Raw genomic sequence first — 26,986 nt, forward strand, 5'->3', positions numbered from 1 at the left:
CTCCACAAATACATGTTCAGTAACCAAAAACATTACACATATCTTCAGACGTTGTGGGGTTATTACTAAAAAGCAATACAAGTTTTAGTTCAATTTGAATGTCTCAATTGTTGTTCATATCAGGACCCTCCTTAGTCTTTTTGCTTAAAATAAATGATCTTAAGTCTTTCATTTGAAGCGCATCATCCTGTAAATCATAACCATTTTAAAAATAAATACATTTAGGAAAAAATCTAAAAACAAATTGAATAATAGATCCACTGTAAAAAGTCCTCAACAACTCTTGTAAGAAATATTTTTATGAATGGTTATCAATAATTTCATGTTCTATGTAAGTCACCCCAGATCAGGTGTGTGTGTGTGTGTGTGTGTGTGTGTGTGTGTGTGTGTGCGTGCGTGGGGGGGGGGGGGGGGGGGTTCGTAGCATGAAAAACAAAACATGAACATAAAATCTTCTTTTTATTTAAAAAAAAAAGCAAAAAAACCCACCATAAGTAATATTTTAAAAGTTTCAAATAGCTGCTTGATTTTGATAAGTCAGGGTTGAAATTATTGCTGCGTTCAAGAAAGAGTTAAGCCACATGGAGGCGCTGTGACACAACACAATGACTTGTAGTTTCCAGTTCATCTGTCCCAGTGCATCTTTAAAAAATTTTTTTTTTGTTTACATTACTGTCTTTAATAGAGAAAAAACTGAAAATACATACATCTCAGCTTTAAAAGAAAATAGATAACAATACAAAAACATTAATGTGTAGTTTAGTTGACGTAAGCTATAATATGTATAATATGCAGATTATATTTGCTTAAAGGGAAAGATTTTAAACACACAATCTGAAACCAAGATTACAAAGGTTATAAAATGAATGATATTACTTTTACTGGAAAATTATATATTTTTTAAATAATATACCCTCAATCTGACTTTTTATTTTCCATTCCAGGTGGTCTGTACCTGTTTGACACATGTGACATTTTTACAGCAGACATTTTGTTGCATCTTCCTTAAACTGGCACATGTGACTACCTGAACCTTTTTAGCAGCACCAATTACCACATGGCATTTAGACACAGTGCATGAAGCAAGAAGACAGTGGCACTTATCACCTTCAAATCTCCACTTTTAAACATTTTGATGCCAAGATACAAAAAAGGAAAAATCACATCTGTATATATATATGTGGATTACTACTGTCACTAGTTCATACAGCAACAATGACAGAGTACGTCATTAGATATCATCATTTAAAAACAGTAGAGAATATTTTTTATACAGAAAAGGCTCCTGGCATAGAGGAAGTAGCATGATTGTATGCAACATGAACAGTAGCCACCATGAGTGAGAAAAGCAAAGAGTGCCTTCCAGACATCCAAGAAAACACTGGAAAAGAGAAAAGAGATCTGGTCCTAACTCGAGAATAAGTAAGAGAGTCATCATTTTGATGTGCTATTAACAACTTTTTTGTAATGTAATACCAAATGGAAAACATGGCTGTTATATTTAGGTGTTGATACTCCTTTTTAAATATTGATCAATAATGCTTTCTGCCTATTGACCATCTTTTGGGGATAAAGCAACAGGCTCCAGTGTGATCACAGCAGTGATGGCGGTCAGACTTCAGGTCAGTGGAGGAGCTGGTGTAGATCCTGCGTCAGAGTGATGATGGCTGAAAGGTGAGGAAAAGGTCCCGTAGGCTTCTGATCCATCAGTGCCTGTGCTTGAACAAAGCCTCCACTAGAACACAAACATTTTTTTTTAATTATTTAAATTAGAAGTAATTCTACTTATAATTCAAATATCATCAAGTGAGGTATTTTGATTTATCCAATACTTACTCACAAATTTCATCAGGTTTAGTTGTACTTAGTTGTACATTTGGTGCTAACTGGTATAACACCATAAAGCAGAAACGAATGCGTTCTCCTCCTAATATTAACATGTTCACCTCAATGTCGGCCCACTGCACTCAGCACAGATCAAAAACAAATTATGCACCTGGACCTTTTATCATGTCACCATTGGGAATTTTAATATATGTTGAGAAAACATGGTGTCACATCAAAACACCTGAAAATGGCAAAAATGACGGAATCACCGCCAGTCAACTTGGAGGATGTACATTCAACAAAGCACAGATTTGACACAAAACAATTTCAATCGACAGCTGGTTTTGTAATACACACCTCTTTTTTTTTAAAAACAAAATTATAGAAAAAAATATATATTTTCTTTTTTCACGAGATGAAGTAGATAAAAAACAGGATGCGGACTGTGGATGATAAGATGAAAGCGCTATCCAGTGATGACTCATAAATCTGCATTGGGAGAGGAAATGATGCCAGAACCTTTGTTTGATGCAGGTACAATGAAAAATATAAACATGAGTCATTGACGATATGGGGTTGATGTCAGGTACAAGCCCAGGTGAGTTAGCAGTCATTACCTCTACAGCAAATGCACAGGTGGACAATGAGATTTTGGACTTTTCTCATTCCATCAGTTGAACAAAGATTTGGTTACACTGAGAGAGTTTCTCAGGTTGATAATGGATCTTCCCACAGAGGAAAAGAGATGGCCAGCAAACACTCTGGGTCTCAATACAATTGAAAACTTATTGTGGAAATGGTCTACGAGGCTTCATCCCATTTAAAGCCAGAGGAGTTGCACAAAAAGGTACTAATTTGTTTTTCTTCTGCGCTAAAGATTTATACTTAATTTTCATCTTTGTTTTTTTTGTGTTTTTTTCCTTTTCTTTTAACAAAATAAACAAAAGTTGAATGAACATCCCTCAAGAGTGCTGATTCCATAATCTTTGCTTGAGGTTGTATTAATAATCAACAAAATGATGAAAACTTTCATTTTGACTATATTCTTAAAAGTCATCAAATGTTAAGATGGCTCATTAAGTTTCTAATAACTTATCATACAGTGCTCCATAAACCAGAATATTTGGTAAATAAGTAATCACAAGCTGGACATAACTACTAATAGCTTATAAAGTACTACTTCAATGTTATGAATTCTTACTTGTGTATTCCTGTGGGGACATCTGAGCGCTAATGACGTCACTGAAGTGTTTCAGCCAGTCCTGCTGGTCGCCCTCTGTCTCACAGGTAAACAGGAAGCAGCGGTCAGGTGTTTCTATTGTGATACCATTCTGCCAAGCACCGTTGCAGTGAGTGCCAGCAGGCAAGCCGGGGGAGACGCTGTAACCAAGGTCCCTGTTCCCCAAGAAAACTTCGCCTTTGGCAAAGGCATCCTTCAAACAGAGGGAGAACAAAAGCAGCCGCTGCAGGGAGCAGACTTTTCATCGTGCATTTGGGAGAGCATTGTGTCTTACCTTCTCAGAAACAGAATACTACCACATTTCAAATACAAATAGTTAATTTCATAAGTAAAGGAATTGGGCTCTTGTTTCATTTCTCTAGTTGGTGTGGACAGAACTGATCAACAACAGTGAATGATCTACAGAGAGGTTTATATGTAACAAAATAAGAAAACTCTACCGTATACCACCGTAACAGTAACAAAGTGAGACATTATGGAACTATTGTTCTGAGAGCTTTGCATCGTTCTGTTAACCTGTTGAACCGGGGTGGTGAGCGTGGTAAACGAGCAGTGAGAGCAGTTTTTGGGAACCTCTCTATGTCAAGACCCCAGTTTTTGAATATGTGTATGTAATACATTCTTCGTCTTTTGGTAGTGAAGTTGCTGCACATATACACAGTGACTGTGTATCACTGTGTCATCATGTATAATTAAGTTATTAACTAAGAGATTAAACTACACTGCTTTGAGCAGCTTCCTCCTCACATTCCCATCAACTCGACTTCCTCTTTTCTTCTTCTTGCTTTTTTCTTTTTTTTCTTCTCTCTTCCTTATTGTCCAACTCTTTGCGGGTTGTTGGACTCCTTAGTCACTTAGCCCCTATAATTATTGCATCTCTCCACTGAACTATTACATCAGCAGCAAAGCTGCTTTTGGCTATCTGATGTGTATTTGGTCCAGACTTGAGTAATCTGAGCTGCCTCCTCTCACAGCCTTTTGGGAAAAGTGTCGGCAAAAATACACCCTCGAATAATTCACTTAACTCTCATCTCGATAGCAGATTAATTAAAAGAGATGATATCTGCAGTGTTGTCTGTAGAAGTAAGACTGTAGCTTATTGCAGATAGTCCACAGAAATCCCTACTGAGAGGGTCCAGGCAAGAAAATACCAACTGACCATAAAGTCACGACTTTATATTCCCCAACAACGTCTTCTGCATCTAATTTGCTTGATAGAAAACGATGCTCGATGCTCATTTGTACAGTTTTCAGAGCACAAGCATATCATTAGGTCACGTCTGTATTCTCCACTTGGTTGTTTGTGATCAAGAAATCCAGACTAAAACGAGCCCCGCCACCCAAAAACCGAACATAAGGAGGTCTTTCTGATGTGTGTAGATGTTTGCGTGTGTAGAGATACCATACCAGGGGATCTTTGAAGTACATGAGCCGTCTGTGGTCCAGAGTGACCCAGCGTTTCTTGAACCCTTCTGTTTGCTGCGTAGACAAGCAGGCAGAGACAGACATGGGATCAGTGAGACAGAAACAAAGTAGCACTGTGCTTGTACCTAAGGTGGTGTCCGTCTGGTTTTAAACCAAAAAGTGAGTCATATACCTGCTCTTGAACTGCTATAAGAATTCATCAGTTGGCTGGTTGAGTTAGTCTAATAAAATGCTCCCAAAGCCTTAACTCAAACTTTGTCCAATCAATAGTCAATACATGATGATGTAGAAAAGCATTGACATCAAAGGAACCAACAATAATTTTGCTCCCAAGTCAAAAATTTGGGAGCAAATTTTTTTTTTATAATTCAAAACCATTTTTTTTTCCAATATCAAAAGCAATACTAAACTGAAAACTACACTGCGGTACTCAACAGCTACATGTTTACGTCTCGACGAATGGGTCAAATTCATAGAATGTATACGAAAGGTGGGTCTGAAACGTAAGGACCAATGAGAAAAACTCTTACACATGGGATACACAACATTAATTATCATTTCATCATTCTGTTACAGCAATGGCACGCAGTCATGTATACGTTGGTCACCTTTCTGTTAACCTTCCTCACCCTTTATTCAGACCCGCCTGCAACAAAAAAGACCACCATGTGTGGGTGATAGCTGCAGTTTCGCCAGGACTGGGCAGTGCCTGAAGGGTGGTTTAGTATGACAGTTTTCATAGAGTCGCAGTTTGTCGACAATATGTCATGTCGCCATGAGAAGTCATATTAGTGTGCCAAGTGCGCTATGGTTGCATACATTAAAAAAAAAAAAAAACATAGGAACATGGAAACAGTTGAAAAATATCCCTTTACAACATGTTTAAGCCTTGCGAACATGACACCATGTGGGTTTGATTAATTCACACATGACACCAACACCTTCAGTTGCTACTGGAAATGTGTGCATGTGTGAAAGGGGCTTTCAAGTGCAGAAGCACTAACAGCCACAAGAGAATGACTCTGGCTCTAAAAGACTCCCATTCCAAAGTTTCAATGCCTTCTCTCCTGAACAGTCTGCACAGCCATTGATTTTAAAGTGTCCCTGATTTTATATCGACATTGGACCTGGACTTGTGGATCTTACAACCACTTTGCCAAGTGTACTTTTCATTTTGTGAAGCTGTACTTTTTTTTTTGGAGGTGTCATTTGACCATGAAAATGCATTAAGCCTAGCCTCAAACTTTTGAAAATGATATGAAATCATTCCACTCACATTTGAATGGTTTTCTGTCACTTCTTAAAGCTGACAAATGGACATCTGAATGTTTACTGCACACCTTCATGGCGCTAATATTTCATTTGGAGACTTGTCACGGTTGAACGTTAACACCAGGGCGGCATTTCCAAATCCGTTTTCAAAGGAACTGTAGAAGAAAGTGAAGCGTAGCGCCTTTGCAGAGTTTATTGGTGTGCACAAGCAACTTGAGTTCTTTTAAAAGCTGAGCTTCAAATAGCAAGGACACTCAGGTCCGGTCCTCGACTGCTGCCAGACGGTCCTCATAAAAGTGTTTGATATGCACATTGTGCCATAAGGCTGAGCGACTGATTGCCCTTCTCATTTCACCAGTTGACTATCCACAAACATGTCTCTCATCTGTGTGAGGGAAATGAAATATGACACCCATTTAGCAAATCAACCCAATGCAGCAAGTTATTGAGTTCTTTCATCTCTCAGCCTGACAGACGGAGATTAAACTGAGAGTCTGTGTCTGTCTGAAAGCAGAACCGGTTGTGTCGCAGAGCATCAGGTTGTCGAAGGCTGCCTGAGTATGTGCCTCCGCCTTAATGCAACTGTATGCGTATGCTCATCCTGATACAACCCGTCATGACGACAGGTTTGTAAATGTTTCCTTAATATTTTTACTGCATCTCTGCGTTTTGTGTGTCTAATTGACACGAGAATGAAGTCAATCCTGAGGTGGAAGCCCTTCATTCCTTCAGACAGACTGACAGACACACGGACGGAGGCAGAACAGGTACGACAGGTACTCTCAGTTGACAGTCAGCATGTCAACCAGAGATGGAAACAGCCACACTAACAGCTGAGCTTGTTAGCGTCTTAGTACTACTCCTTTCATTTATAGAAAGGAGAGAAGAAGATGGACTCACAGAAGGAAATACTAGTGTCCAGTAGGGGTGGGTGATATGGGCAAAAAAAAATATCTCGATATTTTTTAGGATTTTCACGATAACGATATTTTGACGATATTTAAAAAAAAAAAAATCGATCACAATAAAATGAATACAAGCATACAAGTCTAAGTACACACGGCCAGTACAGTGAAACTGCGAATGGCTCATTAAATCAGTTATGGTTCCTTTGATCGCTCAACCGTTACTTGGATAATTGTGGCAATTCTAGAGCTAATACATGCAAACGAGCGCTGACCTTCGGGGATGCGTGCATTTATCAGACCCAAAACCCATGCGGGTTGTCTCTCGGGGTGCCCCGGCCGCTTTGATAACCTTGAGCCGATCGCTGGCCCTCCGTGGCGGTGAAGTCTCATTCGAATGTCTGCCCTATCAACTTTCGATGGTACTTTCTGTGCCTACCATGGTGACCACGGGTAACGGGGAATCAGGGTTCGATTCCGGAGAGGGAGCCTGAGAAACGGCTACCACATCCAAGGAAGGCAGCAGGCGCGCAAATCACCCACTCCCGACTCGGGGAGGTAGTGACGAAAAATAACAATACAGGACTCCTTCGAGGCCCTGTAATTGGAATGAGTACACTTTAAATCCTTTAACGAGGATCAATTGGAGGGCAAGTCTATTGCTAGCAGCCGTGGTAATTCCAGCTCCAATAGCGTATCTTAAAGTTGCTGCCGTTAAAAAGCTCGTATTTGGATCTCGGGATCGAGCTGACGGTCCGCCGCTAGGCGAGCTACCGTCTGTCCCAGCTCCTGCCTCTCGGCGCCCCCTCGATGCTCTTAGCTGAGTGTCCTGCGGGGTCCGAAGCGTTTACTTTGAAAAAATTAGAGTGTTCAAAGCAGGGCGTGGCGTGGCGCGTGGTAAGGGCAGAGGACCACTGGCGCCGCACTTTATTGATTTTTGGCGATTGAAAAAAAAAATATATATATATATCGCCCACTTAAACCTCAGTTCAGTGTGTCAGTATTAATAGTATTAATAATTGAGCTTTTTTTTCTTTGCTGATACTGTAAGCAGACTGTTAATGTCTCAATGTGTGATTTCATACCATTTCTGCTTTTCCTATTTGAGCAACAGCAGATTAATTGTTGTCCATCGTAGAAAAGCAAAGTTCTGCCCTAATTATAACTCATTACCAGTAAAATTATGAAGGAAGCTCAAGTAAGGAATTAAAATCCCACACATGTGGTTTTATAAATACACAAACAGGAGAATAAATAGTGTTCAGTTGGATACACTTTTGGATTTTAGATGGGTCATTTTCTAATGACTTAAAATGAAATGGCCCATTGATGGACCAGCCACTGCAGTGATGTTACAGATGGTTTCCCTCACGTTTGTCCATACTCCAAGGGAGGAATTAAAAAGAGAGTTGTATAAACTGGGATTCTATGCAGTTCTTGGAATGGCTAAAGTCGCTGCAAGAACTCTGAAAATGAAAAAGAACTTGCACTGAATATTTTTTGAAGATGGTCATTGGACTTTTTACCTTTATAAAGGGCAGACTGCTGATCTCCATGGATACTACAAAACACTGAACACAGACATACAGTATGTCTCATGTGAACATGGTCCAAGATTAACTTAATTTAAAATTGTTAATTGGTCCTGTACTTCCGGGGGAGTTCTGCTGTTGGTAATCAATACCCATGGATTAGAAATCTCATCCTCTTTTGAACTAATGAAGCAGGTAGTATCGCTCCGTTAAGTGGTAACCTATGAATTTACAGTCCATTTAATTTTTTACCATGAAATAGGTTTTACAAAAGCAGATGCTCATCTTTGTCAGACTGACAAAGACTGACTATCAGTATGTGTGCGGTAATACGGAATAAGTTCAAACTTTCCACACCCAGGTTCACTGTTCAGTCCTGACGGCTGATAATGAGTGAAATAAAGTAAAAAATAATGTGAACTACTAATAGATTTTTTTCTTTTAAATAATTTACTCCAAACTATTTAGAGGTCAGACAGCGCCAACATTAAAGATTGCATATTTTACACTCTTGGAAAAAGCTTATCATAGAAATGCTAAAGTCGTCCACAGAGGAATTCTGTCGGCAAATGTCACTGAGGTCTACCTGCGGAGAACTTTTCTACCTCGACTTTTTCTTTTAAAGGTCACTTGGATACACTTGGTTGATTTTAACATAGCCCATAAGCATTTACTGATATATCAAAATATCCACTCGTGTTTCAAATAGTTTAAATGTTGTGTTGACCTGGGGAGAAAAAACTACAGGAGGATCGTAGATTTAATAAAGGTTTACTTGCCCTGGGACCTGTTTTTTCCATGAATCCTTCCTTGATAAAGTTCCTTGTAAGTTTGGGTATTAGCTGAAAGGAAAGTAAAAAGAAAACAAAAAACGTGAGGATATGATAGAAATATACATTTTTGATAGGTGGGTGTGAGTATGTGTGTGCGAGTGTGAGTTTTCACCTCAGCATCAGTCGCCCCAGGAAAGGCCACCTTTAGATAGTGTAGTTGAACAGCTCGAATTGAATTAAACCAGTCGACGACCTCCTGATGAAGACAGCAGTTCAAACACAGAAAACGCTATTTTGCATAACTTCATACATTGAACATATTTAATGTCTTGGTGCTTTACTGCAGATGGAACTGTGCTGGATGTAGTTTATTTTGTTTTGTTTGTGTCCAAAAGATCTAAATAATCGATTCATTTTTTCAATTCTGATTTGTGATCCATGCTTTTTTAAATTTCCCTGTTTCCTTTTCTATTTAAGCAACTTACTGAACATGTGACATCCAGTATAAACTTTTTATAATTTTTAAAAAAATACTCTCGTGTTTACCACATGCAGATTTTTTTTTTTTATAGATTAATCCATATGGATTTCAGTCAAACAGAGGAACTTTTTTTTTCTAAATTCAAATCAAACACATAGTTCTGTCTTGATTTTTCCAATTTCAGACAGTCTCAAAAATCCGGTTATTTCTTTCAGTTGTTGCCTTACAAAACTGTCTCTTCTCACCATTGCTACTGTAATTCACCACACTCATTTTGCTGTCAGTCACAGCTCCCTCTCACGTCGCCAGCTGAATAAAAATCCTGCAGCTAAACAAAAAGGCATGACCACATCCCCCCTGTGCTTCTCTCCCTTCACAGACTCCATTTTCAATTAAACAATGACTTCTAAAATTGTACTGCTCATCTTCAGTCTTAAATGCTTTGCCCCAAAATATATCACAGACTTACTGACCTTGTATGTTCAATTCCAACCCTTAAGACCATTGAGATCCACAGATTCTGCCCTGATAACTGTTCCCTGATAAGTTGGAAGGTTAAACTAAGGCTGCATTTAAAAAAAAAAAAAAAACACCAATCTAGCCGGATCATAAACAACAAACTGCTTCTTTCTTGAACATCACTATCAAAAAACTGATTGTCCATACAGGCCATATGGACAATATTAGACACCAAAAAAGCAATGGAGCAGCTTCTTGATTGTCTCCCCACTGTACTGAAGTCTTGTCACCATTTAAGCTGTTGCAAAATCATTACATCATCTCATAAGACTTGTGGATCTTACACCTTGATGTAAATAAAGGCTTAAAGGAGTGATTAGAGACCCGTTCCTGTCAACGTTCGTACCACCTGGTGCCTGCCCAGACTTCCTGCAGTGAAAAGGCAGCTGGTGACTTCCCCAATCCATCAAGTTATTTCATGACTGTGAATGTGGTTTTACTGTAGACTCATTCAGTGTCAGATGTCAGACTGCTGCATACAAATCCTTAGCTTGATGAAAACAATGAACTGCTCCATATATTTCATTGTGTTTATGAGTGACAGAGAATGATGGATGTGGTGCTTGAATGTCATCCAGTAATGGATTCCATCAGCCAGCAAAAATTGATACAGATGATTTGTTAAGGCTTTGGAGTCTATCTCACAACAGGAGTCAGGTAGTCTACTCATTTGTCTCTTAATGTGACAAATATCTGATGTGAAGGCCACCTTGCAAAGTTGATTCATTACCACACGCAGGCACAAACACACACACACACACAGTTTAGAGATGCACACCTTGCCATTGTCATGATAGACAAACATATTACGGGTGCTGTAGTCTTTAAGGTAGGTGATCTGCAGGCCGTTGGGGTTTCCTATCTTCTCTGGCTGGAATGTTGCGTTAATAGTGTCCACCTTGATTACGGCTTTGGGCTCCTTAGCCTAAATGAGAAAGGAAGAACAAGAGGAGGTGCTTGCGTGAAATGTGAGGGACATCTATACATTCGCTTATCATACAGGAGGTTAAGCTCCTCAGACTGATTACTGTAAATGGGATGATTTTGAATTCAACAGATTTCATACTGATGTTATAATAGCTTAGGATAATGTATACTGTATATCAAAAGCTTTGTAGTTTCTTTATGTGACAGATGGTGGAGGGGGATTTTGAGGTGGAAAGTGTTAAACTAGTTCCAATCAGCAACTTCTCCACTTGATCCTCCACTTAAACCATAGGTTTGATAACCACTGCTTGCAGTACCACAGAATCCACAGTTCTACAGTTTAAGTGTGTTGGCTGGTGTGATGTTCACCACCTTGTGGTGAATATGAAGACAACTGAAGAGATAACATTTGATCCTTGGTCTGTTAGTGATCACAGGTCAGTGATTAAGCCCAATACATCTATAAATTAGGTTTTGTTATGATAAATATTCGACAGTCGGCAGTGACAATTCACTTAATTGGCATATCCATGTTGAAAACCTGTGTTTTAGGCAGCAGCAATGTAACCTGGTTCTCACGCAGATGGATGTTTCTCATCCATCTGGAATTTTGTCGGTTGCCTAGCTGTTCTCTGCTGTGAGTAGGCGGGGGTTGTATTCAAAAACCTCTCGAACCTGATTGGAGAATTCAATGTGTGTGTCACGTACTACTTCGACCAATCATATCGAAAGCAGACGTGACGCGTTGGAGCGCGACCAGTCTCTCGGTCTGTGGTGGAAAATAAACAAAACACAACAGCAGCGAGCAAAGCAGGAGCTAGCAGCAGCTAATCTGTTAACACCCCGCCCCACGATTGTGATTGGATCTAGGCATAGAGGCGGGCCCGGTTATGGGGTAACCGAAGACTTCGGGCTCAACAAGGCGCGCCCAGACCCTCATGAGAGCTCACGAAGTGTAACGAAGATGCACGAAGCACGAAGGGTCTGCGTGAGAGCAATGTGCTTTTGGGGAAGATTTAGACTCTAACATAAGTGGTAAACCGATGTCAGAGAGTGTAATTCATTGTGGTATACAGGTATGATATGGAAGCCTGTCAGTCCAATTAAAGTCTAAGCTTGAACGTCTGGGTATGGGTATAAAGGGACATCACTATCTCCCATCTTTATTCTAAAAGACTGTTCTTTGAGAGGCAGAAAAAAGTACAACATAGGATGACAAATGTTCCTAATTCAGAGTTTGATGTGTTTTCATGATGCCCTGAAGTAGATGCAAAATTAAACCGTCCTGACTTGAAATAAGTTGCATTCGATTTGATCAATTTCCAAAGGGACATTATATCATTGCATCATAACTTACTGAGGAAAAACTGCATCAATAAACAACATAAAATAACTCAACAAAGTATTGGAAAGTTGAAACGTAGCAGTGAGGAAAGCAGGGCTGAAAGCTCCAGAGCTCACCACTAATGCAGGGTTTGTAACTTGCATCAACTGAACCAATGACTGTGCGCAGCATCAGAAGATAACACAGATAAACGCTCACTGCAGGCGACATAGACAGAAACTCATTGCCAACAGTTCGACATCTTGGGTGGAAAGATGCTCCGTCACAGGGAAAGGTTCAGGATTACACAATCTGTTGTTAAGCAATGTCTCCTCCTTTACTGTTACCATTCTTACTGCAGTCTCTGTCTGCTCAGCAGAGAGCAAAGAAGAACAGCATTACAGTCCAGAATATGATCCTGCAGCCACGTGTTTGTGAAACACATGCTCTAATCCTGCATTTCAAGTATTTCTGCTGTCCTTGTCATCTCTCCAAACTTGTTCATTCTATATACAAGTGATCCTCTCACATTTCCAGTGATGTTCCAGAATAAAAATGGGTAAAACTTCTTCCTCCTTGCTCTCTATTTTGGTCTTGCCCCATGTGTGTGACGTCTCCTTTTCAACAACAGCTCCATGTTATACCACAAGTGAAAAACCAATTACAAATATTGCAGAAATCCTGTCGTGTCATCAGCTAAGATTTATTTAAGCAAAAAATGCTGAGAAACCTGAATAACATTTACATGCCACAGTATCTTGGTTTCTGTTACATTACTCCAAGCATGAGGCGAAGCCTTTCCAGGTTCCTTAAAGCAGGACAAGGTGTAAACTGTGATCCTTCAACAATCCAATCATAGCCAGGATTCTGAGATTAGATGTCACAGAGATCAAATAAAAGAAAATGGACTGAGAAGGTTCAGTGGACTGAGGCCAATTGAGAAACCGGCTTTCGATTTTACTCTATGTCAAAACATTTACATCAAAAATCCTTTTTAATTCAACAATCATGAATTTGTTTGATACTACTACTTAACCACTTAAATAGTCAGTCTGTGTACAGTATTAAAGCAGTGAAAATACCTAGAATTATTATCCACACATCAGTCTGATTTCCATCATTTTAGGACTGAAACTAATTCCAGCAATCTGTTTGTTGACGCTCTATTTTAATCGGCCCTGACTTGAATTTTAATGAGGACTATGACTACAGTCTATGTTTGTATAGTTCCTTGGTCACTGACTTTAACAGAAATCCAACACAGCTATGCCTGTTTGCATGAGACCTGGCAACTGATTATATCTGACTCTTTTTCTCCCAAGGCAAGTTTTGATTCCTGAACCTGATAAATCAGGTGGAGACAAATTGGCTGAAGAGTGGTTAGTTGGACCAGAGCCTCACCTGTTACTTATACCTGAATAATTTACACACCTCACAGATCCACTGAATCCCGGCCAAACTTTAAAAACCTAAAGCACCTCAGAGGAAACAAGTGGCACTTGTATTTTTAGAACTTTTGTGACTCTATTGTTTTATTCTCTTTTTATTCATTATTTTCATTGTGTGCCTCAGCAGATTCAACTAAAGGACACGAAGCGACAGAAAAATCAAATCAAATAATACGTTACAAAAATAGATTCCTTCTGTTTTTCTCTGTCTTTTTGAATATATGATTCCCACTTTTCTTTAGCTGCTTTACTGTGATGAACAAAGTGCTCCCAGTGCTTCCAGGCCTAATTGAGTTGGGTGGTGTACTGTATAGTTTAGTGAATCAGCCACACTGACAGAGAGGACAGACTGCTGATTAAGCTTGTCTGAGCACGCTCAAATGCAATAGAGTGAGCAAGTACTCATTTTGTTGTCTCTTGGTAACTATATATATATATATATATATATATATAGTTACCAAGAGACAACAAAATGAGTATATATATATATATATATATATATATATTTATATATATATATACACACACACAAAGTCAACTGTGTGTATACTTAACAAAGCACTAAATCATATAAAGTAGTGATATTGTCTGCAGTATGCATTATGGCCTCTCAAATTTAGCCTATGATTGCATGCGTACGTGGTGATGAGCTGCACACAAGCTAAAAGTTATCCATCAGTAAATTGTGTGTTTATCTGCATATGGCTGCCAGAAGTAACATCACCAGCTGCTTACGTCATATTTGGTGAAATATTTCAGAGTGCCCTCTCTCTCTGAAAGGACGAATCGCCTGCTCAGGAACTGTCCGTTGTCCCGCCCCCTCTTCATCAACATGCCATCCCTCGTTCCTGCAGGAGGCCAGCAAAGGCAGTTTGTTCACATAAATATGTTTTACTGCACACGTCGTGTGTAAACATCTGCACACTCACCTTCTTCATACGTCAAGCTGTTACTTGGCTCGGAAAACTCTTTCCTTTCGTACTTTGCTCTAATCCACTGCTCCCTCAACACTCTGAACACACACAGATAAAATTGAAATAGAGCGAATGTGTATTTTGAAAATGCAAGCTAAAAGCAGATGGATAGTAAAGAGGCTGGAATGCATGCACAGAGAAGGCTGATACATTAAAGAAGGAACCAAGAATTGAAGGTTAAAGTTGTTTCAACATCTTTTCTCTTTAATTTTTTTAAGACAATGCCAACTATTGCAGGAAAGTAAACTGCTTTGAAATGCAACTCTAACAGCCAGAAGCTGTCTCATTTAATCTGCGTAAGCTGACAGGCTTCTATTTGTATTTTTTTTTTTGCACAAAGTTGGCTGATAAATACCTCCTTTTGAGCACTGTTTTCTATGAGCAGTTCTTTTCCTAAATTGTCTGGAGAAGCAAAAGAACCCAAGAAAAGCTGCTCAGATGGAGTATGTATCATATACACAGGGCTCTCAAGTTTTCAAGTTTGCTTGGAGTGAGATTCGGGCGGGGCAGGGACCGGGCCGTGTGCGTGGTGGAGTTTCTTTCGTTTTTTTTTTGGGGGGGGGGGGGGGGGGGGCTGGTCCCTTGCAGTATCCCATCGCTATAAACTAGCTACTTAAAGAACAAAGAAATTGTTTTATTTATACCAAAATCACAAATCTTCACTTTTACACTAAATTCTGCTATATTTTAAAAGAAATTGTTTTAGGTATGCAAAGTCTTAACAAACAAAAAAAATTTATGAAACAATTTTTTTTTTACGAGTGTTGTTGTAAGTGTTTGTGGCAGATTTTGATGCTTGATGGCTGATATTGGGGGCTCCCATTTAAAGTACTGTGGCTCAATGTCAGCCATTTTCACAGTCATGATAGATAACAGAGTTCCATTCAGAGCCAACGTGTTCCTGGTCTCTCTGCATCAGCATTTCAGTGCGGCAGAACTAATACCAGTTTGGTAATTGTAGATAGCCTTATTGGGAACCTGCTCATACCAGTCACCTTTGAAAAAAATTAACCACGGAAGCCTAATTACACTCCTACATATTTTTCATTTTTCATTAAGTTGCTCATGTCAAAGGGTGTGTGCTGAATATTTAGGTCTACTACTCCAACGAACACTTTAATCGGCAGGTATTGGTCTTTTACAAAGAGTAGGAAAACTATAGTAACTAATAAATAAACTAATCAAATAAATGAAGATATTACCTGCTGATGATCCTGACGGTTCTCTCTCACCTCCAGCTCGTCTACAACTTCTGCAGCTGAAAGCTATTTCAGACCTCACCCGGCAACAAGAAATTCTGTTTTCTGATTGGCTTAGAAATTCTATTTTGTGATTTGCCGATGGGTTGCTAAATCAAGACAGCTGTACCAGAGCTATAGTTCTGAGCTGTACGAGCGCACAGTAACCTGCCATTGACTCGTTTATAGTATAGGCCATTAGAATTTCTGTGCGTTGATCATTTCTCAGCGTGAGAAATGGCATGTGTGGCGTGTGAGCGTGTGAACGTGTTGAAATGCGTGTGTCTCACGTTCATTGCGTGAGACTTGAGAGCCCTGTATAAGTCGGTGTGTCCTCTCTGACCCTAACTCACCATCCTCTTAATCAATTTCTAGTGCTGATGTTCAAATTTGGAGCTACAATACATGTGTGTGAATACGTGTTAGTGTTTGTGAAACAACAAGACCGAAGGGCATGGAGATGCTCCAGCATTTCTTTACACAATGCCGAGCTACTCTTTCCATTCAACACAAACATACACTACAGTTTCAGTCAAGCAGAGGCATAATAGGGAAAACGTTGGCAACTCACTAATGCAAGAGCTGTTCTCTTCGGAAAATCCATTGCATCGCATTCATGCAATTCCAAACATGCTTTTCTAGAAGCTACCCCTCACAGCTGCAGTAAACACAAACTTAGACACAGACACTGTGTGTCAGCAGGCAACTGAAAGCCTGCCTGCAGACAAGAATATAGTGATCAGAAAGTTCACAGCCAGTTCACAGCCAGAAATTGTTTCAACATGAATAGTGGGTTTTAGTTGGTTTTGAATTTTAGCAGTCACAGAAAATGACAGACTGATTTTAAACAGACATGACTGACGCATGTACACTTTTTATAGCTGCTTTAACTGCAGAGGGTCAAATAAAGTTGTTGCAAATCATGAAAGATGACAGGTTTGGTAAACAAGACTTTGAGTATACGCGTACAGTTTATAGCTGTAAACTTCAGCTTTATTACCAGCTAGGGTGTTCAGTATGTGTATGCTTCCTGAACCGTCTTAATATAGACGCCACAGTTCCGAATGTGAGGTCGTACTGAGAATACGAGGTCAAAAATCTGAATAAAGTAAAGCCAAAACCAAAGTTCACAAGTAAATTTCACTGCCAGTGAAAAGTCTAGTACAACATCTGACCTCAATATAGGCGGAGTTCTGAACTGCGAACTCCAATCGATATTTCCATACTCAGGAATCACATATTTACTTTCCACATAGGCACGGGCCGGTATGAGATTCTGACGGTATGATAACCTTTGGCAAAAATATCACGGTTTCACAGAATTATGATTACAGCTCTGAAATGTGTATTTTGAATGTCTGTATTTAAAAAAACAAAAAAACAAACTTTTCCATTAGTTATGAAATAGTGTGCTTCAGTGGGAACACTTGGGAATTATCGTTGCCTTTCAGGATGCAATAATAATAATAATAATAAAAGATTGGTTTTATTTTGTTTCGCTCAAAGCCACTTCCAGTGAATGAAACAGCAAATTCTCAAAAGTTCTGCTAATCTCTGTCAACGAGTTCTGGGAGTTGATGTGGTCGCTATGCTGTTTCAGTGCAGTGGTACAGCTGCCTGTACCGCACTTCCTCGCTGAGACTGGATTCTAATTGGTCCATCCTGTTTGTCGTACTCCGCACGCACCAAGTTTTGACTGGTGCACGACTACGCAGGAACCCATACACAGACGGGGGAAAAGTTCGGGGGGCTCGCCTCCTTCAGCCATCATACAGCCTGCAGAGCTGCCTGCTCGTCACTCACAGCAAGCAGAGGTGCGCGGGGGGAGGGGCACTACGCTGCAGCTGCACGCGCGTGAGGGACCTCTACTTTCTCTCTGACGATACGTCACATAACAAAATAAAATTAAAAAAAACCTAAAATTTTAGTGGTTTTGAAACCTTGACTTTTTAATACCGCGGTTTACCTTGAAACCGGTAACCGGCCCACGCCTACATTCCACTGTGGGAATATCTATCACTCTGATGTGTTTATATACCCCATCATCCATATACTTAATGTCTGATGTAACAGAAACCAGACCAAGCTGCCTTTCATACATAGAAGTGGATGGAGAGAAATGACAAAAGTTTTTGAAGACTAGAAGAAAAGCTGTAAAGATGGAGAAATGCAGCCCTCTTAAAGGGAAAGGGTTAAAGTTTCCGCCCAGGCTGAAAACAAGGCAATGTCCTTTTACAAGGAAAGGAAATTAGCAGGAGACTGTCATGAACGTGGTAACACAATTAAAACATTCACTGACACGAACTGGATGATTCACACGTCCTACCTTTCTTTTTCACTACTAATAGAAATACTTAAAGCTATGGTAGGTAATCCTAGAGAGCTAGCAAGAGAGCTAACAAGATTCGAAAGTGTCCCCTCCTCTAAGCTCCACCCCCCCCTCCCCATTCCGTCAGTGCTTCATCCAAAGCCGGTAGAACCGCATGCGCACACGGAGCAGGGAGCCGACAGAGGGGGGCGTAGGCAGAAAGCAGAGGCATCTGATTGGTTTGTCGTAGGCGCAACAGTCTGACCAATCCGAGATCAGCGGGACGCTGATCTCGGATTGGTCAGCTTTTTCTCAGTCCTGCAGCTGCCACAGAGGTCTGATTATTTTCGTCCCTTTTTCTAAATACATCTTGTATAGATTTCTCTCAGGACAGACGGACCATTTCACCCAGTATTACAAAATGTGTTTCTGAACAGGATTACCAACCATGCCTTTAAATGCAGCCAAAAACCTAGCATTCATGAGGAAAAACTGAACGTCGGTGGACAAATCCGCTGAAAACCAATTGTAGCATTTGCTGCGATTGGATTATAACAGAAGGTGCAGTCAAATTATTTCTTGAATGTTAATTTTGCTATCTCTGTGCAGCTGTGCTAAACGTTTCTCGGGAGCAAAGCATTAGCTTCGAATGCAACCGAGAACATGATATCACAAAGCTATTTGTGACAATAATCAAATAACCTCATATGCTATAACTTCTAAAGAATAAATGAGGGTTCATTTTGAGACTTCATTTCTTGTGTGTGCCCATGTTCCTGTAAATACCTCATTTTTGCTTTTAAAAGCACGATAAAACCTCTGACACACATGGGTAGACAAAAAATATAGAATATGTTCTATAGCAAATTCTCAGTTTAAGGAGATATTATACACGATGGTTTGTATAGAATGAGTAGAATGTGTTTACTTACTGGAAGTCCTTGTGGGTTGGTTTGTAGTAGTAAACTGGAACAGACGCCTCATACTTTCTCCTCATTAGCTCATTCCCATTCTCAGCCATGAACTAATAAAACACACACACACACGCACACACACACGCCGATTACTCAAGGATGAATGACACCTTGGCAGAACAAACGGACAGTAACATAGTTAAAGGACAAATCTCATATGGAAACCAAAATTCCTCAAATAAATCTTCAGTGATGTTAGTGGGAACCAATAAGAGCCAACATGACAAATACTTCAGGATAAAGATGAGCAAAAAAAACACACATCACTCATCCCTTGATTTCTGTGGAGCCAATAAAGGGTGGGAAATGTACGAGGCGCGAATGTGATGCTCTAATATTTCACATAATTCTGCTTCCTTGAAAGCTTTAGAATACTTTCATTTCTCTCCAGATGCTTCTTATGTTCAACTCTTGCTCCGCAAAAAAGCTTGTTTGACCATCACTAGTTGTATTCTTTAAATTAATTATTTTCTTATAATAAACACTGTAGTTTTTCATAAGAAAGGAGGCGTGCGCTTCATTTCAAGATATTGTGAGCAGGTCATGGCATTTTTTTTTATTGCAAAAATCCCCACGGACACAAACTATCTTCCAAAGCAGAGCTGTTTTTATGTATTTTTCGATATTACTTTGTGGATTTTTTTTTAGGAAAGTTGGTACATGCTGCCAATTTCATGGGCTGACGGGGTATCGTATCATAAAGCAGGGATTCTCCAACTTTTTGGGTCATGATCCTCCGGTATAATCAGGTTCCTGTTCACGACCGCCTCCCCCCATGATGAATGCTCTGTCAGAGCAGGTGTGGTGGGCTTGTGTTTCTACGTTGATGGTCCTGCTGTTTCATGTGAGCCAGCTTGAGACCCGTTCTGTTGACCATCCCTCCCTTTTTGCCGACAGGGACACATTAGCTGTTTGTGCAGAACTTTGCTGTCAAACAATGTCAACAATGAGGGAACTCACCCGTAAAGCCTCCTGGTATATATATGTAGGAGCCATACATTGATTTCGATTCGTCTTACTTTGTATTATTCTCGTTTTTGTGTGCACGTGCATGACGTCAGCGGACGCTGTCGCCAGTGTCTATGGGTGGCACCGTGGGTGAGTTTTTTCATAATAAGTACGTGTGCTCAGCTGTGTGTGTGATGGGCCTGGATCATGGCGGCTGGGTGAGCGTGGGGAAAAACTTTCTGTTGACCGTAACAATACACCAGATAACTTGCACTGTCGGAGGCATCTTTGCACGGCTTATGAAATGCACCTTAAGAAGTAAGTGTCCTTTTTTATGTACAAGCTTGTGAGATGGAGCAATATACAACATCATTGTGTGCCATGGTTATGCGTGACGCGTCTTCAGTGTAAACCCCCATGTCTTAGCCGGCTGCAGCGTTTGGATTGGTTTTTAAGTTTATACACCGCAATAATATGTATATATATATATATATATATATATATATATATATATATTTTTTTTTTTTTTTTTTTCCCAACCAAAACGGTCTTTTTTCATTGACAATGGTTCTGAAAATCAGTCAAACTTTTTGCCCCCAAAACCCTGTATTTAGATATAGTCCCACAGATTGTATAAAATTTTAAATGATCTGCCAGCTACGACTCATCTATAACGTTTTCTCTCTTTTAAATCTTTTTGTCACGTTAACATTCTTGATACGGTGATTTCAAAATACAGCACGCCTCGTCAGTTCTTGACTGACACCTCCCTTAAGACTATAAGAGGTCTCATATCGTTTCCATAGGCTAAAATAGCCAATGAGAGTATGTGCCGTAAGCCTCTCTCCAGCCCTGTACACTCTGCAGAGCCAGCACAAATGAGCTTGCTGAGGACTGATGCATCAAATAGCAATGAAAGTGAGGATATAGCTTTCGCATGTATAACTGTAAACCTCCAATGAGAAAAGCCCCATATAAAGCAACATGGCTGCAGTGAGTTCTCTGTGCATGCTGTGTGCTTTCATGCGTGAGTCTGGGAAGGAAGTTGAAGACGAAGAGAGTGACAGTGCCTGGTTTTATCTTTGTAGAAAGCTCTATAAAATAATCTTTTTAGGCTCTTGCCATCGATTTTAGACAAGAACTTGGTAAGGTATCAAACTTTGGTCTGATCTTATTTGCGAGCTAAAACCTCACAACTGTAGCCATCTGCGGGCTCTGCCCTCTCACCTGCAACTCGTGGTCCTCCCAGCGAGAAAGCCTCAGGGACTTGACCTTGCTTATTTCAGGGATGTTGCGGTGAATCCCAGAGCAAGCCAGGCAGATGAACACTCCCAGGGAGCAAGAGCCCCATCCGGGGTCTGCAGAGGCAAAAACAGGGGAAACAAATCAAGCATGGGGACACAAGGAAAAGAGGTCAAACCATGTAGTAAATAAATGGGCAAAAAAAGTCATCAAGACAGGAGGTTGCATTGAAAGATGTAGGGGCTAAGAGGGAGGAGAGATGCTTCATTTGTAGTTGTGACATATTTCTTTTGTATAATTGCAAGTGAAGCCTGCAACATAATATTACCTTCATTTCTGATTAATCTGTTAATTATGTGTTAATTCAGATTCTATTCAGCAAACCAATCACAAAGGCCATCACAAATGATTCAACACCAGAGGCGCAGGGGTTTCTATAACTTTAATGAACTAAAATGGAGAGTGCCTCTGATATAACACTTCAACATTCCAATCAGTATATCAGAGAGAAGACAATGAAGGCTATCACGTTAGATGTTGGATTTCAAATTAGGATTAGGTTTTGATTATCTGCTTTAACCTAAAACCTAAGGCTTCATCTAAAAAAGCTTCTAAAACATGAGGATTTTCTGGAAAACCTAAATATGTCTCCTAAAAGCTTTTATTCATCAGCTTCTTAAGAAAATAGAGCATGAAATATGAACCTCTTGAAAAGTTAAAACTTCAGCTTTTTAGTTAATGACTGATTTTGGAGATACAGTATTAATCTGATTATATGAGTCTATTGCCTGAGGCCTGAATGGCTTAAACGTATAGAAATGACTACGTGTTAAGCTGTCAACCAAAGTTGATTAACTGTTGAAAAAAAAAAAAAAAACATCACCATCATTATTGCACTCTTCAAAGGCATTTTGAGGCTCTGTGCCTTTGCTTGAAAGCAAATCGAAGTCATAGCTAGGACAGAGGAAAGGACTTTACCTCAATCAATACAGGCATTTTCTTCATAAGCCTAACTCTAACCCCTGAGCCTCACAGGGATCCCAGTTACACAAAGATAGAAATCTTTGGGGTTAATCCATCGCTCTTTTTTCCTGTCTTCATCCAAAAAGAAATGAGAAATGTTTTCCTTTCTCTGGCCACACCTGTCTTATTATGCTGGCAACATTTTTACACCCTGCCAGTAAACAGAGCCTGAGAATGTAGAAGAGCGAATGTAAAAAAGAACATTGTCAGTTCAAATTACACATGTCTAAGCAGGGAGGGCCGTCTTTCATTTCCCAACCACAAAAAGGCAGATTAGAGACCAGTGGACCTGGCTGGTTAAGTCTCACGTCCAAGTTCTTCCATGTCGGTGTTTCACAATTAAATTAACTCACTTTTGGAAAAAGAAAAAAGAAAAAACACAGAGTGACTTTCTTTAGTCTCCAGTAAATATGGAACCATTTTGGCTCAAAGTGTAACAGGACTTCCTATGACAGGTTGGTCATAGGAACTCGGTATAAGACCTGCCTTTGAGCAAGGCAAGTCAATTCAAGCAACTGCACAAACCTGCAGGGTGCCTTCCTTAAATAAACATAGATGTTAAGATGAGGAGATAACCTAGCAGTATTATATTTCTCCAGGGCATCAATTCATCATCTTTCTGGTTTTCTGAGATGCAGCATGTAGCATGTGCATGAGTGCGTGGACTGTAAAATCTAAATATAGCGTTTCTTCTAAGAGGCATAATAAGTATCAACTACAAATCCAGCCTTAAATCTTTACCACATTCTAGTCATTGTATAGTAATTACATATTAGTGAGGCTGTGGATGTACAAGTCCCTGTCTCTTTTACCTTAGAGGGATAAAAGATAGATAGATAAAGGTAAAAGCATTCATCTATACATACAGTCCACAGCTAATACTACACAGCTATAGGCACAACTGCTCACAGTTAGTCAGTGAACGAATTAGCTTGAGTGTCGCTGATGTTAAAGTTAAAACTGTGAGCCATTTTCGGCAATTAAAGTTTATGATTGAATTAACTAACCTATCTGTTCTGCTATTCTACGTAGAAATAGTCAATTAAACAGCAGGTAGAAAATGAATGTGGATACTTTTTCATTTGCATTCACTGAAATCCTGATTGCAATTAGTCTACTGTACATTGGTGGCAGATTCCCGTTGTCCATTAAAGCATCTGACTTGAAAACAACAATTGTACTCGCATTCACTTCTCACACTTTTCATAAGGCAATGCAATTTAGACGATGATTAGAATTTCTGCATCACTAAAAGATAAGATAATTCAAGATAGTCCTTTATTAGTCCCACAGGGGGGAGATTCAAAATGTTACAGCAGTAAGGACTTCTGCGTTTTGTCTCGGGAGTTTACTAAGTGCAAACCCTACACTCAAGCATGTGTCGACTTGTTGAGCTTTGAGAGCTTCTTCTCTTCGACCCTCCACATGGCAGAACACGACAGCTTCACCTGAGCAGGTAACCTTTAGGGGGCTCCTCCCTCCGACTTTCTGAGGCATTTTTGTTTCACACATTTCGAACCAGAACAACACCAAGAGCAAAGCAACATTTTTTTTTTTTTTGTCAGAGAAGTACTAAACTGGTGCGTCTGTAAAAGAAAATGAATAAGAACACGCGTTTTAATTGCAACGCCACTTCTAGACACCTCCTCGACCTTATAAGCAAAGTCTCCTCAGAACATTTTGTGTGTAAGAAGCAGTTGTTAAACCTACCCGGTGCGCCACAGTCCGCGCAGACGTCATTCCCAGGCTTTTGCAGGATTTCTCTTATTGCTCTCTCATTCACCGACATTTCAGCGTGTTGGTCGCTTATTCTTCCGCTTGCAAAGAGGGAGAGAGAGGGCGCCGCAAGAAGAAAAGGTGTGTCCACTTGGGCTTCACTCCCCCGCCTTGGAGAACGGACAGGCCCGCACAGGTTGGCCCTAAAAGCGCTCGGAGCACAAACGAGATCTCCAGATTGGTGGGGAAATCAAATCGAGGCCTCCGTAGAAAGTTTTCACGGAAAAGCTTATTGTCTCTGGTCGGTCCTGAAAGTGTTCACCTTTCACTTTATTTAGGTCTCAAGCCAAACGTCACACTGGTCCCGGTGTTGTGCAGAAATAAGCCCCCCCCTGTCGCGAAAAGCATGTGCAAAGCGGAGCGGAGGAGACTCCGCAGTAGGAAGTGAAATGCAGAGGTTGTTCTGACTTGCTTTTCCGCGTAATACCAGGTTAGATCGCTTATCGCTGTGGGCACGGCTCAAGTTAAGCAGAATGCAGATAGTCGGGCTTCTCGCGGTTCATAAACTGAGGTTAGGAACTTAATGTCTCTAACCTTTATCAGATTACTCTTTAAACAGCCTCCAAATCCCAGCCATGTCCCCCTGAAAAGCACCATGGAAACATATCCTCTATTACCAGCTGTTTTTGCTTAGATGACTGTAATGCCCTTTATTCCTGCCTAAGCCAAGACTGTTTCTTGCTTGCAACTGTAAGACCAAAGCCCCATATAGCTCTCATTTTACCTAAATGACTGTACTGACTTCCAACTAAATGTAGGATTCATTTCAAAATTCTCATCTATAAAGACGAGAATCTGCGTCTAGTGTAAATCAATAAACATTTAATGTCTTCTCTTAGATCCCTCAGACCAAGAGCTCACTGAACTGATAACTCAGGGACTGTTTCCTGTTATGGGTCTATTATGGACGAGTCAGGTTAGCAAACTGTCCTGGGTGCTTTGTGCAAGCACAATACCTGATCAGAAACGAAAAAAGGAAAAAAAAAAAAAAAAAAAAAGTTTTCAATTTGACTTCAGTTTGAATCATGCATCTTTGGCTTCAGTCATTACCAGTGTTGGTCAGGTTACTTTTAAAAAGTAATTAGTTACAATTACTAGTTACTGCTCCCAAAAAGTAATTGAGTTAGTAACTCAGTTACCACATTGTAAAAGTAATTAGTTACTCAGCAAAGTAACTGTGGCGTTATTTTCTATAACGCTGTTACGTTCTATAACATCTTTAACATCAAATATGTTTATATTAACTGATTGAAGAATAAAAACACTATATACAGTAATTTAGAACATTCTGTATTTATTTGAACTCAATAGATTGCAGCCTATGAGGTGCCACCAGGAAAATAAATCAGAATTAACTTCCATATACACATATGAAATTAAACTCATCCACATACTATACTCAAAACCTTGCACAAACACTAGTGAAAAGCTCTCACATAAACTAGTGAAAACATTTACCTCTTATATAACCTACTCAAAAGCTCTCATACACACTACTGAAAAGCTTTCATATATACTAGTGAAAAGCTTTACCTTTCATATATACTAGTAAAAACCTCTCATACACATATGTCAAACCTCTCATACACATATGTCAAACCTCTCATACACATATGTCAAACCTCTCATACACATATGTCAAACCTCTCATATACATATGTCAAACCTCTCATAAACATATGTCAAACCTCTCATACACATATGTCAAACCTCTCATACACATATGTCAAACCTCTCATATACATATGTCAAACCTCTCATATACATATGTCAAACCTCTCATATACATATGTCAAACCTCTCATACACATATGTCAAACCTCTCATATACATATGTCAAACCTCTCATACACATATGTCAAACCTCTCATACACCTCTCATACACATATGTCAAACCTCTCATACACATATGTCAAACCTCTCATTTACATATGTCAAACCTCTCATACACATATGTCAAACCTCTCATATACATATGTCAAACCTCTCATACACATATGTCAAACCTCTCATATACACATGTCAAACCTCTCATATACATATGTCAAACCTCTCATATACATATGTCAAACCTCTCATACACATATGTCAAACCTCTCATATACATATGTCAAACCTCTCATACACATATGTCAAACCTCTCATACACATATGTCAAACCTCTCATACACATATGTCAAACCTCTCATACACATATGTCAAACCTCTCATACACATATGTCAAACCTCTCATACACATATGTCAAACCTCTCATACACATATGTCAAACCTCTCATAAACATATGTCAAACCTCAACCTCTCATACACATATGTCAAACCTCTCATACACATATGTCAAACCTCTCATACACATATGTCAAACCTCTCATGTACATATGTCAAACCTCTCATATACATATGTCAAACCTCTCATATACATATGTCAAACCTCTCATATACATATGTCAAACCTCTCATACACATATGTCAAACCTCTCATATACATATGTCAAACCTCTCATACACATATGTCAAACCTCTCATACACCTCTCATACACATATGTCAAACCTCTCATACACATATGTCAAACCTCTCATTTACATATGTCAAACCTCTCATACACATATGTCAAACCTCTCATATACATATGTCAAACCTCTCATACACATATGTCAAACCTCTCATACACATATGTCAAACCTCTCATAAACACATGTCAAACCTCTCATTCACATATGTCAAACTTCTCATACACATATGTCAAACCTCTCATATACATATGTCAAACCTCTCATACACATATGTCAAACCTCTCATGAACATATGTCAAACCTCTCATATACATG

General features: G+C 39.6%; 1 protein-coding gene across 1 annotated transcript; it reads right to left on the reverse strand.

Annotated features, from left to right (window-relative positions):
• Positions 1-442: 442 nt before the first annotated feature.
• On the reverse strand, positions 443-24,557 carry LOC142378948 (arf-GAP with dual PH domain-containing protein 1). The gene is made up of 11 exons (XM_075463964.1): positions 24,091-24,557; positions 21,343-21,473; positions 19,126-19,217; positions 14,603-14,685; positions 14,409-14,521; positions 10,753-10,899; positions 9,147-9,230; positions 8,981-9,043; positions 4,475-4,546; positions 3,029-3,260; positions 443-1,735 (listed from the first exon to the last, which is right to left on the reverse strand). Exons 1-11 carry the CDS (start codon positions 24,167-24,169, stop codon positions 1,707-1,709), a joined length of 1,125 nt encoding a protein of 374 aa, XP_075320079.1. The 5' UTR covers positions 24,170-24,557; the 3' UTR covers positions 443-1,706.
• Positions 24,558-26,986: the final 2,429 nt, after the last annotated feature.

This window comes from Odontesthes bonariensis, chromosome 4, assembly GCF_027942865.1.
Source record: "Odontesthes bonariensis isolate fOdoBon6 chromosome 4, fOdoBon6.hap1, whole genome shotgun sequence".
Lineage (NCBI taxonomy): Eukaryota > Metazoa > Chordata > Actinopteri > Atheriniformes > Atherinopsidae > Odontesthes > Odontesthes bonariensis.